Below are 19453 nucleotides of genomic sequence, written 5' to 3' on the forward strand. Positions count from 1 at the left end.
TCCTGCAGTATGGACTCTCCCGGTTGGATGGTGTTTCCCAGGTTGGATAGCCAGGTTGGGTGGGGAAGGGCAGGGTTCCTGCACACCCCTTTATTTGTTGTGTAGAAGGGGGGTTAGCAAGTCCCCTTATCCTCTCCCCTCCATCCCTGGCTACCCTAATCCCAGAGCTGATATTTTAATGGAGATGTGGGAGCAATCACTTCAGGAAGCAGCAGATTCTGTGGGGCCCTGTCTCATTCCTGCTCCTGATCTGCCTCTCTTTGTACTGGTGAGCTAGTCCAAAACGGGTGCATGTGGGAATACTCACTTTGGGTGTGTAAATGCTTAAAGCTAGCGCTGGGGCCTAGTCCCAAACCCATATATGGTGGTTCTATCTCTGGCAGTGGGGAAACCTGTAGCTCCAGCTACCATCAGGCCTGTGACTGTTGGGATCGGGGAGTCCAGCAACATCTCGGAGAGCTAAAGGTTCTCCAGGGGTGATCTATCAGACTGGAGCTGATGAGACTCTGAAACACCTGAACTGCTTCAGGTTGGCGAAGGCTGATCTGAGGCAACCCTGGGCTCAAGACCAAAGAACCCCTTTTCTGTCCTCCCCAACCCTTTTTGGCCAAAGCCATAATATTTCTTTACTCTTCCCCACAGAGCTCTGCAGTAGCACCAATGTCCCCGAGGTTGAAATCATCAGCCTCCTGGGAGAGAAGCTGCCCCTGTACCAACTCCGGGCAGACACCGTGTTTGGGTACGACCACGGTGATTGGATTCACACGCCGCTCATCGCTCTCGACGCTGCCAGCAGCCTCACGCCGCAGCAGACTGAGGAGACCCTGGAGTATTTCTGTAAGTGACCTCCTCCAGGGGAACCGGGACCCTAGGTGGCGTATGCGCACCGCAGGATAATGTGAACACAGTACCGGATGCAGGCGACTTTTCGGGGTACTGTACGCATAATGTCACCCTCTCCATGTCAACTCCTGTCCCATGCTATTTGTCAATCTAAAGCTCATTCTGCTGGAATGGCTATAATTTGCCTGGTGCCGAGAATGCTCTCCTCAAGTGCTCGCTGCCTCCATGTGTATGCAGAGAGTGTTTTCTCAGGTCACCTCCTGGTAGGGCAGACCTACTGGCGCTGCAGGGATGTGCCTCTCCCTCGCCATGTTTAACTCTTCTAGGAATCCAATAGGCAAAAGAGGACGCAGGATGGTAACTTGGCCACCTCTGCAAAATACACACATGGTATAGATATGAAGGTCTGCATATACGTGCATTGAGGGGATAGGAATAGAGAACACGGCTGCACACTAGTCTGAAAACACACCTCCCTGCGTGTACAGACAACTCTTGACAGCCCGTGTGGTGCAGTGGTCAGAGGGTTGGACTAGGACATGGGTAGGCAAACTAAGGCCCGGAGGCCGGATCCGGCCCAATAGCCTTCTCAATCTGGCCCGTGGACAGTCCAGGTATCAACGTGTTTTTACATGAGTAGAATGTGTGCTTTTATTTAAAATGCATCTCTGGGTTATTTGTGGGGCATAGGAATTCTTTCATTGTTCCCCCGCCCCCCCCAAAAAAATATAGTCTGCCCCCCCCACAAGGTCTGTGGGACAGTGGACCGGGCCCCTGCCAAAAAGTTTGCTGACCCCTGGACTAGGGTCTGGGTAGGCCAGACTTCAAATCCTGACTCGGCATTTCAAAAGATGGCTGTGTTTTGGTTTGCATATTCTTCTGGTAAAATGTGAATTTGGTTGGTTGGCCTTTAAATGTGAACTGAATCAAATTTCTCCCTAAGCCCTAGACACTTTTCAGTCTGGGTTTGGCACTGAAATGGCCTTGCTCACCCTGGCTGATTACCTTTACTGGGAGTGTGTGACCCTGTTGATTCTCCTTGATCCCTCTGTGGCTTTGGGTGCCATTGACCCATGGCATCATCCTGGATCCGATCTGCTGGCTTCCACATATTTTCCACAGGCTTCCAGCTTGTTTCCATCCAGGGCTTTTCAGCATCTCTCTGTGTGCAGGCAGCTGTCATCCAGGTATATGGAGTTGAGTGTTGGCAGTACGAAGATGATACCCAACCCTATCTCTCAATTCCACCTCAGTTAGGAAAAGCCATTCAGATGCAGGACCAGTGTGTCAAGGCATTAATGGGGGCCAAATAACTGAGACTGAATCCCAGCAGCTCCCGGGTTCAGGAGCTGGGTAGGCAGCCTTTTGTGGATAGAGCTGCACTTCTCCTGAAGATATGCAGGTGTGCAGCTTGGGGGTGCTCCCTGAAGAGGGTGGTGGGGAACCCCTTCTCAGCCTAAGGGCCATATACCCTCATGGACAATCTTTTGGAGGCCAAATGCTGAAGGTGGGTGGGACCAGAGACAAGACTGGGCATGGCCAGATGAAAAAACAAGCACTGCAATAGCTGTGGCTCTTAGCTTTGTACAGCAGGCGACACCCCAGCTATGAACAACTGCGAGATTTCTCCCTCTACTTGCCAGCCCCTGCTTTGAGATCTGCAGGAGAGGCACTGCTTGTGGTTCCAAACAGTGGGAGCAATCCGTAAGGTGGTGGCACATGCCAGGGCCTTTTCTGTGGTGGCCCCTATACGTGGAACTCCCTCCCTGGGGAAGCCTGGTTCTTCCCTCTCCCTGATGGTTTTTAAATGTCAATTAAAAGCATTGCAGTTTATTCAAGCCTCTGGCACATGGTTTGAGGAATGCGGGTCTACCCAGGTCTGACTGCTAGCTATTGTGCTTACGTTTTTACGCAGCGGATTCTGCTATAGATTTTTAACTAATGCTTTATAGTTTTGTGGTGATGGCTGCTTAGGGGTGGGTGGAATAACTTTATGGGCGGCTCTGAGTTTCCACGGGAGGAAAGGTGAAGACAAGGAAGCCCAACAAATGAATGGATATTCACCAACATATGCCAGGTTAATTCCTGTGATTCCTTTGGCTGGCCTCTGGTTGGCGATTCTGAGAAGAGAACTCTGGGCTAAGATGGGCCTTTTGCCTGGTCCAGAAGGAGCTGTTCTTATTTCCTTGCCTGGGAAACTCACTCTGAGTTGGAAGCGCCCCCTCCAGCTCAAATGAAGGCCAGCTGGACAGCTCTGCTGGTGGCCCTAAATCAGTATCCACCCTACTTACCCTCTGGACAAGGTCACCGAGAGCTAATCTTGTCTTAACCAGGTTGGCTGGGGAGATTTCCGGACTCCTCTAGAACATCCCTGCTATTTCTGAGTCTGAGCTGCGGCATCTTCTTACTATCAGCTATTAAAAACACACACTCCACCACCCTCCTGCTGCTCTGCCCTTCCTGATTCCACAAGGGACTAGGTAATTGCATTAAAGGGGGGGCATGCTCTGAAGGACAATAAACAAGCAGTCCCCCCTTCCCAGCTGTCTAAAGCACTCTCCCCATTCAACAAAGGTGGCTTGCCTTCTTATAAACGGAATCCCAGATAAACAGTAGGCGGGGTTTAGCAATGTGGGCCTGGACTGTGCTCACATGAATCATAGAATCATGCAATTGTAGAGCTGGAAGGGGGTCCTCAAAGGCCATCTAGTCCACCCCCCGCCATGCAGGAATCTCATTCACTCATGTGAGCATACTGAAGTGGCACATCCCAGGCACGGATACACACGGGACTCGGCTATATAGCTGCAAATAGAATGTTTTAAGTGTGTTTAAAGTGCATTATACAAATGTGACACTAGAAGGTCGATGGTGAGCTAATGGCAAATTCAATATAATTTTTTTTGTTAAAAAAAGCATTTTCACAGTGGGGTTTTTTTTGCATATGTCTAGATTCAGCCACATACCCCCCCCATCCCTGCACACAATTAAATAGTGTGTCAGGGAAAAGGTTAGAACACTCTGCTACTTTACTGTGTGCGAGGACTTTTTTGTATTAGAGGGTTTGTTTGGAGGATACTTTTTTTGCTTTCGCTATGACATGACCTCCTACCAGCAGTCTGAAGTAGTACAGCTCAGACACAGACTGCTAGCTCTTGAGTTTTATATTGTGAACTGCCCTGAGACCTGTGGGTACAGGGCGGTGTTCAAATTTAATAAAGAAGGAGGGGGAAGGATGAGGAAGAGGAGGAACGGCTTGAATTGGCATTAGCTCCCCCATGTAGGATCCATTGTCTAGAACAGGGGTCCCCAAACTAAGGCCCGGGAGCTGGATGCAGCCCAATCGCCTTCTAAATGCAGCCCATGGACATTCCGGGAATCAGCATGTTTTTATATGAGTAGAATGTGTCCTTTTATTTAAAATGCATCTCTGGGTTATTTGCGGGGCATAGGAATTCGTTCATTCCCCCCCCCCAAATATAGTCCGGCCCCCCACAAGGTCTGAGGGACAGTGGACCGGCCCCCTGCTGCAAAAGTTTGCTGACCCCTGGCCTAGAATCAGTAGTTGCCTTCTTACCGTTTGGGGGGATGTTCACACAGCACTTTACGCATCCGCACAAGCAGTTTGGGGGACTCGCTCCTTGGGCATAAACTTGTGGCGTGCGGAGAAAACATGTTGTCTGAACAGCCCTCCACTTACAGGTATGGTCCAGCACCATAATAAAGATCTGCTCCTTTCTCCAATTGCCGCAGTCACCAGAATTGCCACCGGCTGCCTCTGTGCCGGGAGGGTTCATATTCTGCTCTTCAGCCGAAGATTTATTGCTACCCTAGGCCAAAACTACTTTGTTCCTCTCTCTCTTTGTGTTATCTTTAGTATGCTGTGTGTTCTTTTTCTCTGAGTGGGTGGGCGCATTGGAGGCTGTGCATGTGTAGGATTGTGTGCTCGAAAGCATGGCTTGCATTGTGACCCCCCCCCCCCCAACTGAGCTCTCCAACTAATCTTCCTCTGCAAAGATCCCCCCCCCCCGGTAGCTAAGCAGATTGCCACTGTAACCAAAACAGGACAGCTAATTATGGAGGGGGATTACCTGCCTCCTGTGTGCCACTATCCGTACTTGCTTCTACCTATAGCCTTCTGCTTCCCTTCTGTGCAGCGCTGGGGAAGGGTTGTAGCTCAGCAGGAGAGCATATGCTTGGCATGCAGAAGGTCACAGGTTCAATCCCCAGGGAAGTTTATCTGGCACCTTCATTATAGACTTTTAGGTGGCAAATGAAAACGTTCCTCTTCAACCAGGACATCCAATACCCCTTTAAATGTGTTCAAGGAGGATAGAGGGGAATCTTTACTTTGTTTCTGTTCCTATTTTTATTGTGCATTTTTGCGTTTTCTATACTGTAAATTTTACGTTGTGAACCGCCCTGAGATCTACGGATGAAGGGTGCTATGCAAATTTAATTAATAATAATAATAATAATAATAATAAATGATAATAATAATAAATGATAATGATAATCCTCAGGCTCTCCAGGCAGGCACTTTAAGTTACCTTAACCTTTACATACCCATTAGGTAACTATTCTACTGGAGAGTTTCTCCACGAAATCACTAACCTGCTCCACAGGAACTCAGAGCAGAGCTTTCAGACTGGCTGCCCACATTTTGTGGAATAGTACCTCTCTTGAGGTACAACAGGTGCCTACTACCTGTGCTTTCCGGAAACAGTCAAAGATGTTTTTGTTTTGACGAGTTGAAAAGGTCTCTGCCTTAGATGTGTACTCTGTATTGTTTTGAAGCTTACCTTTAGTTGCTGTTGTGTGTTTTTTTAAAGCTATTTGTAGTTGTTGTTTTTAAGTGAATCGTCTGGAGATATGTGTAAGGCAATTTACAAATTAATAATACGAAGGAGCCTAGTAGTGATTTTGGATGCTGTTAAGGGTGGCGGGATGGGAGACTGAGAAGTCTGCCACCCTTCAGGGCCCAACTTCCGGAAGGTTCTCCTGTACAAAGTCCTCTTGAGATGAACGGGAACCACGTCAAGGCTCCAGTTGTGTCCTTGTGCAGTTTCAGATCACTTCAAGAGGGGCTTACGGGGGGGGGGGGAGTTTTCCAGGAGGATGTGGGTCCATGCTCACTAGTGAGGAGCAGGGTGCCATTGGATTTTCCACCTCACCCTGCTAACGTACCTTAAGGCAGCCTTCCCTAATTCCATCTTTACTGCCAGTCAGTTTTTACAAGAGGACAGCCATGTTGATGGCTGTAAGGACGTTCAGTGGTTGCTCATGAGTAATCAGCCAAACGCAGAACTTCTAAAAACTAAGTTCTTTATTGTGCAGATATTTACAGTGGAGCAAAAGTTCAAACTTCCATCTCATCCCTCCGCTGAGTCCGGGAATGACCTCTTCCGGTTCTTGGTCCAGCAAAAGAGGCGCAGGATTCTAAACCCCTGCCTGCCCCTTCCACGTCTTTCCTGGGGCGTGGGAAACTGTCCCTGTTCCCTGCTTCCCCCTTGGTGCTCAGGCTCTGAGATCCCATCACAGCCCCTGCGCCGACTTCCTGCCTCCAACTCCCCCTCCCCACTGGATGAATGGTCGCTTCCTCCTGACGAGGGGGATGATGAACTGCTGAACAAAGGGGGTGGTTCCCTGTACTGCAGTGCAAACGATCCTGGGATGCTACCAGCCACTGGGAGGGGGGTTTCCTGACAATGGCAATGAGAGTTCTGTCATGGAATTCCACTCAATATTGATGCAGAGTAGAACTCCAACATATAGTTAGCAGAGTAAAAACTTCAACATGTTGCAGGATTCCCCCCAGAGGCAATTGTTTTTAATCCAGCAGAGCTTTATTGCTACTGAAGGCAAACAAGCATAATGTTCACAAATCCAATATATTCCGGATTGGCACTGTCCATAAGAAAACAAGTTGCAGCAGATTTAATTTAAACTTACAATAACTCATAATAAGACTAAACCTTAACACTATATATAGAACACCGCACCAGAAGGAAAAGTGATAGAAAGAGTGAAACCCAGGCTCCTTCTGGCCTATTTTTATAGTCAGCATGACCTTGACAGAAGAGATAAGGGAACCAGTTTAAGCCAGATGCACTCAGCTTCTCTGAAGGAATAACCCAAACATCATGAACCTTCTGCTTGTTTCTTTCACACAGAGAAGCTTCCAGAACCCTGTTGAATTAATTAGAATAGGAAAGATCTCTACACATCAGATCAATACTTTTTGCACTAAGAAATGCAAACTGACAAGTGCAACCATGGTTTGCATTTCAGAGGAAGGCCACAGATTTCCCCGGCCTACCCCTAAAGAGAATGGCTTCTCAACTCATTCTTCACTGCGTGAATGTGGATTTTCGATCCTCTCAAAATCCAAACCTCCCTCTAAAACAGAGGGTGGCTAACCCATGGCCCTGGATCCACATATTATGGTACTCCAGCTCACATCTGCCTTAACTAGCAGAGCCCAACAGCCAGGGATTATGGGAGTTGTAGTCCACCAGACACATGGAGAGCCACAGGTGAGCTGCCTCTTCTCTAAAATGCAAACCTTGGTGATGTTGCTATCTTTCCTGCTGCCCTGCCATTCTCCACAATCCTTGGCAAGAGCTCCCTTCCTCCTCCTCCTTCCGGCAAAAATGTCTTCCATTATTAAAGCCCCTACGTAAATTATTCAGGACTCCCTCGAAACCTTTTCACGCTGCCTGAAACGCCACGTCTGATGGAAGCTCTGCAGCTGCCAGAACCCTACGCTATGCAATATGTAGGTGACCTGGACATAGGGGGCTGGTATTGAGCCAACAGAACCATATAAAGTGATAGCAGCAGTTCTAGCACTTCCCCAAGGGTGGGGGGGAAACTGATCATGATGGATTACTTTTATATAAAAAGGCGGGGGCGCTTAAATAATTCCTAGCTAACTCCAAAGGCAGATAGATCCTTGGTGAGAGTCTGCCCAGGGTTTGCACAGTGGGCTGCAGTGAAGTTGCAGCAACAAGCACACCAGCTTGACATGAACACGCTCTTCCTAGCGACCCCAGTTTAACCACTTATCAAATGCTTAACCTGATCCCACTGGGATCAGCTTCAGTCTCCTGTAAATAAAATATAAACAAAATGTATTTTAGTTACCTAAAATATATCACAGGGCAGTCCCAGTCATGCCACACTGGATTATTTCACTCCCCACAAAGTGCCTATGGAAATCTGATTGCTCTCTTTTTAGAAACTACCCATGTCCCTCTAATGCAGATTGAAATCCTTCTCAAGGCGCTGCCAGTATGCTGTACTGTTGCTAAGTACCACACCATGCATTCACACCAAAGTTAGGGTCACCAACTTTGTTTTGTTTTGTTTTCTCCAGCTCCTATGCCTTTAACAACAGCCCAGACTACATGCATTAGCAGGTGCTGCTGCTGATCAGGATTCCATTAAAAGATTCCTCAACATACAAGCGCAGGAAGGGCTCAGAGCCTGGAAACTATTACCAGATCTCTAGTCCGTGACAATTTCAAGTAAAGGCAGACTTCCAATACCTTATGTGTGTAAACATGCTTACATAAGTCCTTACACACTTTCCAGCATCCTTTGCTCATATGTAACACCAAGACAATTAAATATGGCTATCTGTCTATCTATCCTTCCCCTCCCCTATGCATTGTTATGCATGGGGCAAAGATTCCGACTGATCTATGCTACTGTACACAATCAGGAGGTGGTGGTTATTTTGGGTGAATTGATCCTGAGAGAGAAAAAGTGTGCCTGTGGTGAAATAGCTGAAACCACACCAACCCCACACCCTCCCATTCAGAAAAAAATACTGCATAAAGATGGAGCTGGGAGTGGGATAGACCATTCTGCTGCGTAGCAACAGGGGGAGGCGAGCTGCTTCTCCCCTCCTCCCCCGCCCATTCCCTAGCTAGCAAGCTGCGCCCTCTGTGCTTTGCCGCAGCTCTTTTGACGAGATGCTCTGAGCTGTGCTAATGGTCTATTTCCGCCCCTCCCTCCTGCAGACCCCCCCCTATTTGTTGAGGCCACAGTGGACTCTTCCCAAGCAGGTGGACAGCAGACTCTATAAATAGGGGTGGGTAGGGGCAAGCGGAGGCTGCATTGCAAAACAGCGCAGGAGGGGAGCGTGGACTGCATTTGCTCCGCTTCTACACGCGTTTGAAGCCCCTTTGCTTGCTTTGCACGACTATTTGGCCTCTTGCTGGGAAGAAGGGAAGAGGCGCGTGTCCTCCTGTTAGATTCATGTTGCCCACGGAGGTCGGGAAATTGCTGGTCTCGCAGGGGATGGAATTCTGGACCAGCCCTGCCTCTTACGACGAAGTCAACGGGAACACGGAGCTGCCTGATAACACGGACTTGATATCCCAGGAGCTGGAGGAGGGTAAGAAGGGGGGGGGGGATAAATGGGAGGTAGGGTTGGGAAGAGAGGGCAGCGCGGGTGTGAGGCTTGGGCTCGCAGATTGATGTTGCTGTCTCTGACCTTCAGTCTCCTTTGAGCTCCTGAAGATGTTTGTGAGCAGGCGACCTGACTTGTTGGTGGTGGGGAGATTGCAAAGCATTGTCCCTGGACCAAGGTGCTATATGGTAGGGATAGATGATGGGTTTCTTTCTGGTGTGTTTTTTTTTTTTAAAAAAAAAATCTTTATCCACCTATGTGCTGAGATGGAACAGAGTTGTTGGAAGGCTTGCCTGTTAATATTTTACTTACTGGACTTATGCATCGCTTCCCCCCCTCCCTTTACAAAATGTAAAGTGACTTACAATACAATGCAATGCAAAAATTAAAAGCGAGATGAAACCAAAGCAAAAGGAAAACTAAAAACAGTGATAAACCTTTAAAAAGCAGGCCAGCAAATCCCAGCCACCGAGAGAGGCTGCAGTGTCTGGACCCTGCTATACCTGACTGCAATAGATGCTGGGCAGGTGTGTGTCTGGGAGAAGCTGGCAGTTACTGCCTGTAACTCTCTTTTCCTCCAGAAGGTTATCAAGGAAGTGTGACTGTTGTCCTCCGCTTTCTGTAGAGATGGCATTCCCAACCCCACCCAGGCTCTGCCCCTGTGGCTTCAGCATCCACCTGACACACACTTGCAGGTGTGTGCTTTCTCCACCACTTCGTTGTCACGGCTGAAATAGCCTTCCTGGTTTTGTTTCTGCTTTTTGGGGATGCTCTTGAAAGGCCCCTGGGAGCACAGCCAGTTTTAAGGGACAAAGCTGGCTCCCAGCTTGATTGTTTTAACCACCTTGTTGGATCTTGCTGAGAAAAGAACCCAAGAGTCCCGACTGACTCTCACTTTACTCCTCTGAGTCTTTAGCATTGCACTTCTACCCCACTTTTCCTGCAAGGAGCGCAAGGTGGGGCACGTGGCTCTTCCCCCCTCTCTGTTTTTAGCCTCGCAACCATCCTGTGAGGGAGATTGTGTAGAGAAACAGGGCCTGGCCCAAGGTCACCCAAGTGGCTGAGTCAGGATTCGAACTCTGGTACCCCAGGTACTGGTTGGACACTCTTAACCGCTACACTGACATCTTCCTCAGTTGGGAGTAGAGAGAAATCTAGAGTCTGGGATCACCATTGTAGGTAGATCGTCTGTCCTGCCTTTCAACAGGTGAATTAGATTAAATGACCTTTGCAGATTTTTCCATCTTAATAACCCACTTCTTTTCTCCACCCACCTAAGCAAAGCTGGAAGTGAAACTTCATGATATTTGGAACAACAACAACAAAAAATCCTTCCAGTAGCCAACTAAGTTTGTTCTTGGTATGAGCTTTCGTGTGCATGCACACTTCTTCAGATATTTGGAGTTTAAGATCGCATGCAGACAGTTAAACAATAATTATATGGGTGTGTGGCAATTCATTACTGTTTACTGGCAGATCATAGGGAGGAATGGGGCAATGCCTGATAGTTTAATGAGCTCTGGAAGTGTTTTTTGGAGTGAGGGAGGAGGAGAATAGCTGATCTCAAGCCTCTTTTGGGGAGTGCTGATGCTTTCTTCCCCTCAGAGTTGCCTCTATATTAAAATGACAAAGAAGAGTTCCTATTAGAATTAGGCCCTTGTTTAAATGCAATTAAGCATGGTGATTTTGAGGGGCTGGGTGGGCTCTCTTGTGTGAAAAACAATGAAATGCTTGAGGTGGGCAGAGAGTTCCCTGATCTATAGAGAGAGAAGTTTTGGAAATAAAGAGATTTTATCAACACTTCCTGTGGAAGAACGTTGGTCTTCTAAATGCAGGGCAATCAAGGACAGCAGACTTGGAAAAGGGAGGCGCTGTGTTTTCTGTTAAAAAATAAATGAGGCGTCTGAGGATCTGCACAATCTCTGGGCCTCATATGTTCTTTCATACATGTTTGTATAGGAATAAGACCTGGCTTCGGGAGAAAAATGTATTATGTAGGATCACTTGCCAAGAGAACTGAGGACAGACTGCAGGTTCCTCTCATTGTTGAATACATACTCTTTTTTTGTTGCTGTGTTCATATACAAAATTGCCATGTATGCAGTCGGATGCTGGGAGTTCAATAGAGCTGAATTCACATATGCCTCTCTTGATGACTCACCATTAGATTTCCTGCACCTGCTCTTATGACTGCCTTGTAGGAAAATAAATTATCTTGTGGTTGAAGGAATTCCAGGTGATGGTGCAGCACCGCTTTTGAAGTTTGAAATACAATGGCTCGTTCCCACATGCAGCGCCATGGTTGGGTTATGATCGAACCGTTGAACTTGCTTGTTATATTATTTTTTCCATGGGTTTTTTTAATGACCTTGGGGGTGGGGGGTAGGAATGTCCACTCGATGATTCATAGGAATGCCCTGCAAAAAGCAGGTGTCCTACCAATCGTGTGGTCGTCCCTGGGCAGGATAAGGTAGACCAGCCTTGCAAATAAGATAAGGAAACTCACTAGTCGAAGTCTTGGGTAATTTGTCTGAATGTGCTGCATTGTTTGCTAGTTATTGTAGTATATCAGCCTTGGTGTGACCAAGGCCCCTTGCACCTCCAGTAGTTTAGCATCATTGTTAGGTTTTAATAGCTGGCTTCTTTCGTTCAATTGGTGCTGGCTGGTGGCCTTTGGGGACAGGTAGAGCAGAAGACAGGGAGAAGGTGGAGCTGGTGCCAATGGGGACTGGTAAGGTGGGAGGCAGGGAGACCAACAGTAGGGGGCGCCAGAGCTAATGCCACCACTCCCTGCTTGGTTGTAAGTAAGATGGCAGTCAGGTAGGGGCTGGCTGAGCCTGAGAGCAAACTCAGGTGGGCGGGGCAGGCTCTCATTCACTCTAATGCACCATCGTTCTCTGCTAATTTGATGGCATAAACTGCCTTGGCATATTCTCTCTTTCTCTCAGACTACACTGCACTGTTGTTATTATTTTCTAAAACATCATTGGGGACAGTGTTCATGAGATCAGCCAATACGCTCATACCTATGTAGGAACTGGAATATCCACAAATACTTAAACCAACATCCAAACCATTCTGTTCCCAGCTACTTGTTTCCTCCTTTTCCTTGGGGCTTTTGTGTCTTGAGTGGACCCACTTCGTGGACCGAGATTTGGGTTGACTGTCTGGCTGCGAAAGGGATCAAGGATGCCTTCTGCCCGCATCCTATTTTAAAGTTTACCTCATGGTAGCTTCCCATTGTTTCATTTATCACTATTAAGCTCCTGGATTAAGGCCTAAATAAAGGCCTTAATCCGAAAGCTCAATAAAGATAAAATGAATACTGATCATTTATCTTCCTTCTGAAGTATTGAGGGGTATTTTCTCTCCAAGGTATTTGAGGACCGTTACAATGAGAGACAGGAGGACAATGTTTCTGTTTTAGTGATTATTGATTTATTTTTATATATATAGAAAATGTCGGTTTTATTGCTGTGCCCTGCCCTGAGATCATTTGACAGTGAAGGGAGGGAAGGAAGTTTTGTAAATAAACTAAAATAATGCTGAAACAGAAATTGATTTCCTTTTGGAGAGACCTAGTGGCTGTGTTTTGCTTGATGCTTAAGAATTCTAATTCTGCTTTATGTGGGGTGAGGGAGTCATTTTCCTTCCAGCACACTGACTCTGGGTTTGGGGCTACAGATTTTTCTTTCAGCTTGCCATTCCTAAACCTATTGAAAGTGTCTTGGCTTGCTTGAAATGTATGGTGTTATGTTATCTTGTGCTGTGTACTATATAGATTATTTGGTGTGATGTATGTGGGTGTTGTGTGTGTGTGGAGGATTTAGCCTGGAGGCAAGATCTGAACTGGTTGATCTGAGCTCTGTGGACCCATTGGAAGCCATATTCCACTGTGGCTGCAAGGATTTCACCTGTTTAAAAGCCTTGATGAAGTGCTTAAAAATATATCAATGTTATTCATTATTCACTTAAACATGCCCTTTTTTCAGGCTTGGACAGTTTTCAAAATTTGCTAGGTGCATTTTGCAATTGCCATGGGTCCAAATGTGACCACATGAAAATATCTGGATGCCAGGTTGTCGACTGGAGAAAGCAAAACTGCCACCTAGAGGACCTGAAACATTTCCCTCAAGCTTGAAATAGTTATATTCTGGGTTGTTTTATTTAATGTATTAATGTGTTGTAAACCACTTTGAGATTTGCTCCTTAAAATGAAAAGAAGTATAGAAAGGAAATGAGCAATATTATCAATATTCATCCAGCGAGGAGGGAAAATGGCACCTGGGCGTTCCATTGTGGCGACCGTAACCTAGGTTTAAGGTGCCATTTGGTGCCTAGCTTACATATCTGAGTTTCTAGCACTGATACTTGGAGATGCCAGGGATTGAACATTCCCCCATCCTCTTGCAGACTGAGTCATGATCTATGGATCACGAGTATTGCCAGTACCCTGGTCCTTGTTCATCAGGTCACTCTTATCTCCCCTGTGCACCAACCACAGCAGAAAGGGAGCAACTTGTAAAAGCAAATTTGCCGGGAGCAGACATGTCTGAAAGCTGGTGTGTGTGTGTGTAACAATGTTTAGAGTAAATAATGGAAGGGTGCTCTCAATGCGGTAGCTATAATGTGTAGACCAGTCTTTCCGATGGAGGGCATAAAAAAGGAATGGGCAAAGGGAAGCATATTAGTAACATGCCCCTAAAGACTTCAGTTTTGGAAATCCCACTAGCAACAGCGCTTCACATGCCTTGCACTTAAGTAATCCTCACCGCACCCCTGCAAGGTAGGTCAAAACTGCTTACTTGGATGTTACGGCTTAGAACAGGAGGCTGCCTGATGTGTTTACAAAGGGAGCATATTTTGTAACGCTAGACCCGGAAGACTGGAATGTCTGAATCCTTAAAATCTTGGGCACTGACTTCTTTCCTATGTTTGTGGTACAGAAGTGAAGGGGATGGTAGAACAGCAAGTCCACGCTGGCAATGCACGGGAATAGCTAGGTGAACAAGCACCTCGGTCGCCTGCGCAGCTGGCTTGTTTATCCCTGCTCTGCTGGAATTCATGCTCCAATTATTTCCAATTATGGCTCACTTGGATGATGAGGTGCCAAAGGGGAGGGGGTCCCCGTATGGCACGAAGGGGGCTGGGCAGGCAGGCGGGCATGCCGACTGCAGGACCATCATGGCGTCTCCCCACTGTGCAGACATGCCACTAGGCACGCACGCAAGAAAGGAGGCGGGGTTAGCTGGCTTGCTTGTTTTAATGGCAGCTGGGCAGGGAAGGACTGGACGTCCTGCCTGGCTGGGGGGTGGGGGGTGGGACAGGGATCATAACCGCTTTGACTGTGGCCCGACTCCATTGCATAACAGCCTCACCCGAGAAGTGCATAATGGGATTTGATGTCGTCTCTGATGGCTGTGGCTGGGAACAGATAGGCTTAGCTCTGAAGGGCAATGATCTACAGTTGCTTGAACCCAACAGCGTAAGGGCGAGAAGCCGAGGTGAGCAGGAGGACTTATTTGGGATCGTGGCTCTGAGTGAAACCTTCAGAGTGTTCTGGATCTCTGGCGTCCCGTTGCTTGGACATTTCTCTGCTCCCTTTATTTCAGACTGTTAGCACAGTGCATAACTCCTCTGTTGTCCCTGTTGAACGGTTGCACCTTTGAAGCATTTCTTAGATCTCGATTTTATCCGGTGGAATGTGAAATATTCGTTCCCCCCACCTACACCAGATTGTTCTTGAACAAAGTGGAAATTTAGAGGCGACCGTTTACAACTGATTTCGTAGTGGGATGGGTCGTATCTCTGAGGTGGGTCACATGGTTTGCCTGAATAAGGTCCCAGGTTGAACCTTGGCATTTCCAGGCAGGGCAGGGTATCACTCCTGTCAGTCAGGATAGACCGGAGGTAGCCAATGTGTTTTCCTCCAGATGTGGTTGGACTTCAGCTGCCATAATCCCTAGCCGTTGCCCATACTGGGAGTCAGGAGACCAACTTCTGCAGGACAACAACTATACTTGATATAGACAATATCGAGGTGGATGGATCAGTGGTTTAACTATGCATAAGGCAGCTTCCTAATACAGCCTAGATCTAGGCCCTCAAGCTGCGGTTCCCTCATCAGCTTCATCCAACATGGCTGACATCCAAGAATAATGGAAGTTCTCTGCCATTGTGGAGAAGGTTTCTCCAGAGTTCCCTAACTACCTACTTCACGCATGAGCTTGAGTGCCTTTCAGAAACAAAATCAGCTTTCTATTGTGCTGAAAATTTTGGAGAACAGGTTGAATCACATTGGATGAAGTATTCATCATAAAGGCACTTCAGTCCAACAGAGGCCATTGTGGAAACATACTCTTTTCATTTTCTTCTGAGAAACGTATGTTGAATTATTCCTGTCCCCCATTAACATACGCTCACAGAGTAGATAAAAATCAATGCGGGTTTTTTGTGTTTTTTTTAAAGATTTTTTTAAAATTTACATTGGATTTTTTTAAAATTTAAATTAGATTTTTAAAATAAAATGCTTTGGGAGAAAAAATCTTTCTAAAGATAGTTTTCTATTTAAGTTACATTATAGTGCAAAGGCTATTCATCAGGAAATAAGGATTTGTTTTAAGTTTTTCATGTGTGCCAAAACTCATCAGTAAACAAACATGGATACATATGCTATAGTTATTGTTTTAGTTAAATAAATTGTTTAAATTGTTATTAAGGAAATGGTTATTTTTCTCATTCCAGTAAAGTACAGCAGAAAAGTTGTCCAAATATAAACAGTTAACTTATTAAACCTCACAATAATTTAATAATTATCTGCCAATGTATTTCTAATAGTATAACCAAATCAGCAATTTTTTTTTATAACTGTAAAATTACTCTGAAAATTTATTATTCCAAAAATGAAACCTTCATCTGGTTGTAAATATTAAGATTATACCAGCAAGAACGAGTCTTTCTGTAAAAAACAATATTTAAATCAAGTCTTACTGACTAGTGATTTAAATTGTGATTTAAATCGATTTGATTTAAATCAAACCCACCCTGTACATCCATAAGACGCCACACTTATAGATAACGGTTTTGTAATTGACATCCTGTTGTCGGTCCCTTTCAGTGACTCTGCTGCACAGTTACTGGCCTTAAGAGAGGAGAGAGGTCACTTCCTTCAATCTCCTGTATTTGGAGATGTCAGATTTTCCCTTGCAAAGAAAAGACCATGAAGCCAACCTCAGTTGAGGAGCCTTGGGCAAAAGGTGTGTGTGGGGAAGTGATGCAAATCTGATTGGAACTGACACTGCCCTTGGAGAGAGGCTAAATAGGGCAAGATTGACTCCGTAGAGTAGCTTGTTTGAGCACTGGAAATGTCTCCTTCAATTCCATCTTGGCCTGGCTGTGTTTTCCCATTTCTTCTCTTTTCCAGCTTGAGACAACATGCATTTCACTTAACAACAACACGCTTCTGCTTTGGGACGGGGCATTGCTTGTTCCTGCCAGGAACCAAATTTAGTAAATGCAATTTATAGCATCTACTTGGCCGTTAGGCTAGGGTGGAGCATTTTCACACACTGCATTATAAAAACACCTTTGAAGCATTTCTTGCGTTGTATGTGAATATTGTTAACTGTGGGTTGGAAAGTGGGAAGAGAGCAGTTTATAAATGGAGCGAGTCTTCTGACCTGTGTAGTAGCTGACATTGTTGTGTTACAGATGTGGGGGAATGAAAAAGGAAATTGTTACCTGGAGAAAGCCTAGGATCTGGAAAACCTGGGTTCAAATTCCAGTAGTCTTGAGGGTTCACTGAGTGGTTTTAAGCAAACAGAGAAAGTGGGAGTGTCTGTGACTGTTACTCCTTGCAGAAAACCGGTTTCCTATAGTGCAAGTTTTACGGTCACGAGCCCTTTTTTTGAGATGCATGATCTTGGCTAAAGAGGTGGTAATGTGTTTTTTTGGGGGGGAGGGTGTGTGTGCTGTTATTGTTGTTGTTAGATAATTCAAAGGACAAAATCAGCCCTCTAAGTTGAAACAAATGAGACAGCCAATGCAGCTGGCACAATACTAGCATAATGCTAGCAGATTGCTTGACTCTGTTGTTTTCACAATAAATTTGTGTTGAGCTTTGGGGAGTGTTCCCTCCTTCTGTTATCTCATGGCTGGGTGTGTTCTGTGCCAGCACCGAAAAACTACTGATGATGATGATGATGACTATTATTAAAAACAGAATTCAGCATTCTGCAAACCTCCACTTTCTTGATTTAGTTATAAGTCTGTCCATAATGGCTGAAAACATATGCTTTGAATAGTATGGGAGGTGCCTGCTGAACAGGTGCAAGGTTCTTAAAAAACTTGTGTCATCGCACTAATTTGCATTACCGGTATATTTGCATCTGCTTCTTTGTAAGTGGGAATGCAGATTTGGGCTGAATTTCGGACTTGGGGTGGAGGGAACCTCAAACTCTGGTTTTTGTCGTCAGGGCATAGGAGCCAACTCCTAGGGGCTGAGGGGACTTTGCCCCCCCCCCCGCAATAAAATATTAGAGGGGGCCGAACCACCCTAAAGTTGATGGGCATTGCCATTCAAATGGGTGTGGGTGGGTGTGCCGCATCATGTGAAGGATTATATGTGGCAGGGCTTACCTGCCCCCCCCCAAAATATTTTATTCAAGTTGGCACCCTTGTGTCAGGGCTTGCTCTGATTAGCAATAACAGGATTTTCTGGGCCCGGTGCATTAGATGTGGATTGGGCCCACAGCCCTACATGAAATCTGTTGGCCACAACAGCTTGGGTAGATATCAAAACTTAAACAAGCCTGGGCAAATAAAGATGGGAAATGTCTTGGGGTCTCACTGGCACTCTGGTATGCAGTACAGTATGCCCAGTTGCTCTGTAAGCAAAGGTTGTTTTGTTTTTTTGTTTTTTAAAAAAGATCATTTGTGTGTGTGTGTGTGTGTGTTCAGTAGACTTTCATATGGTGAAGGGCAGGGGTCAGCAACCTTTTTCAGCCACTGTCCCTCAGACCATGTGGTGGGACTATATTTTTTTGGGGGGGGGGATAAACAAAATCCTATGCCCCACAAATAACCCAGAGATACATTTTAAATAAAAGGACACATTCTACTCATGTAAAAACACGCTGATTCCCGGACTGTGCATGGGCCGGAATTAGAAGGCGATTGGGCCAGATCCGGCCCACGGGCCTTCGTTTGCCTACCCATGCTGAAGGGGATAGATAGCTCAGCAGCTGAGCCACTGCTTTGCATGCAGAAATCTCAGGTTTAGTCCCTGGCATCTCTGGGTAGGGCTAGGAGAGACCAACCCCTTTGCTTAATATCTCGGAGAGGTGCTGCCAGCCAGTGTCCACAGTGCAGAGCTCGCTGGAACAATGGCCTGATTTGGTATAAAGCAGCTTCAGGCTAGAGAATGAATTAAAGGTGCCTCAATTCACTTTTTTGCAGGAGGGATATAACCGCATTCCCAAACTTCAGGTTTGCACATTTGAAGTGGAATTTGAAGGATTCTGTTGCCCTAGTGCAGCAAACCCACTTAAAAAAAAAATGACCGGAGTATTTGCTGCATGAAAATGCTGATGGTGTGTGTGTGTGTGTGTGTGAACGACTGACTGAAAGACACACAAATGCGCCATAAGCAAATTGGGACAAATGCAGGATGAATGTTCATCATCGTGTAACTGCCCCGTACGGATGCTCAGTAAAGGCTGGATATGGTCTGACCTCTCCATAAGCTATGCACCAAAACCAGGCTGCATGTTGAACAATCAGGCCATCTTGAGGGGCCCTAACTTTTGCAAACTTAAGAGGATGCATGTGAAATACGTTTAATGTGCATAATTCATACGAATCACAGAATTCAGATTTGCTTTGTTTAGGATTTTGCTCTTTGATCGTGACTTTTTGTAGCACAAGGTACATTGCCCTAAGTTGTTTCTGCCTTAACAGGATTACTGATGTACAGATGTTAACTAACTCCCCCCTCTGTTTTCCCACAGTGCTCTGTTCTGAGCGGGTTAGCAGGATCACCAAGACCTACCATGATATAGATGCTGTCACCAGCCTGCTGGAAGAGGTAACCTTCCTTTGCTACTGACTATTTGAAACTCAAACACTGTGCCAAGTACTGTTCATGTCATATAGTGGTGTAGGAGAGCTGAAAGAAAAAAATGTATAGATGTG

At 46.2% G+C, this 19453-nt stretch overlaps 1 protein-coding gene across 1 annotated transcript in view; it reads left to right on the forward strand.

Moving 5' to 3' along the window:
- The first annotated feature begins 8987 nt into the window (after nt 1-8987).
- The window catches only part of HAP1 (huntingtin associated protein 1), a 30748-nt gene continuing 20282 nt past the window's right edge, over nt 8988-19453 (forward strand). Inside the window, exons 1-2 of the mRNA XM_033169592.1 lie at nt 8988-9247; nt 19270-19346. Of these exons, the coding sequence (XP_033025483.1) occupies nt 9109-9247; nt 19270-19346 (216 nt within the window). The 5' untranslated portion in view covers nt 8988-9108. The remainder of the gene's footprint in view (nt 9248-19269; nt 19347-19453) is intronic.

Source organism: Lacerta agilis, chromosome 14, assembly GCF_009819535.1.
Source record: "Lacerta agilis isolate rLacAgi1 chromosome 14, rLacAgi1.pri, whole genome shotgun sequence".
Lineage (NCBI taxonomy): Eukaryota > Metazoa > Chordata > Lepidosauria > Squamata > Lacertidae > Lacerta > Lacerta agilis.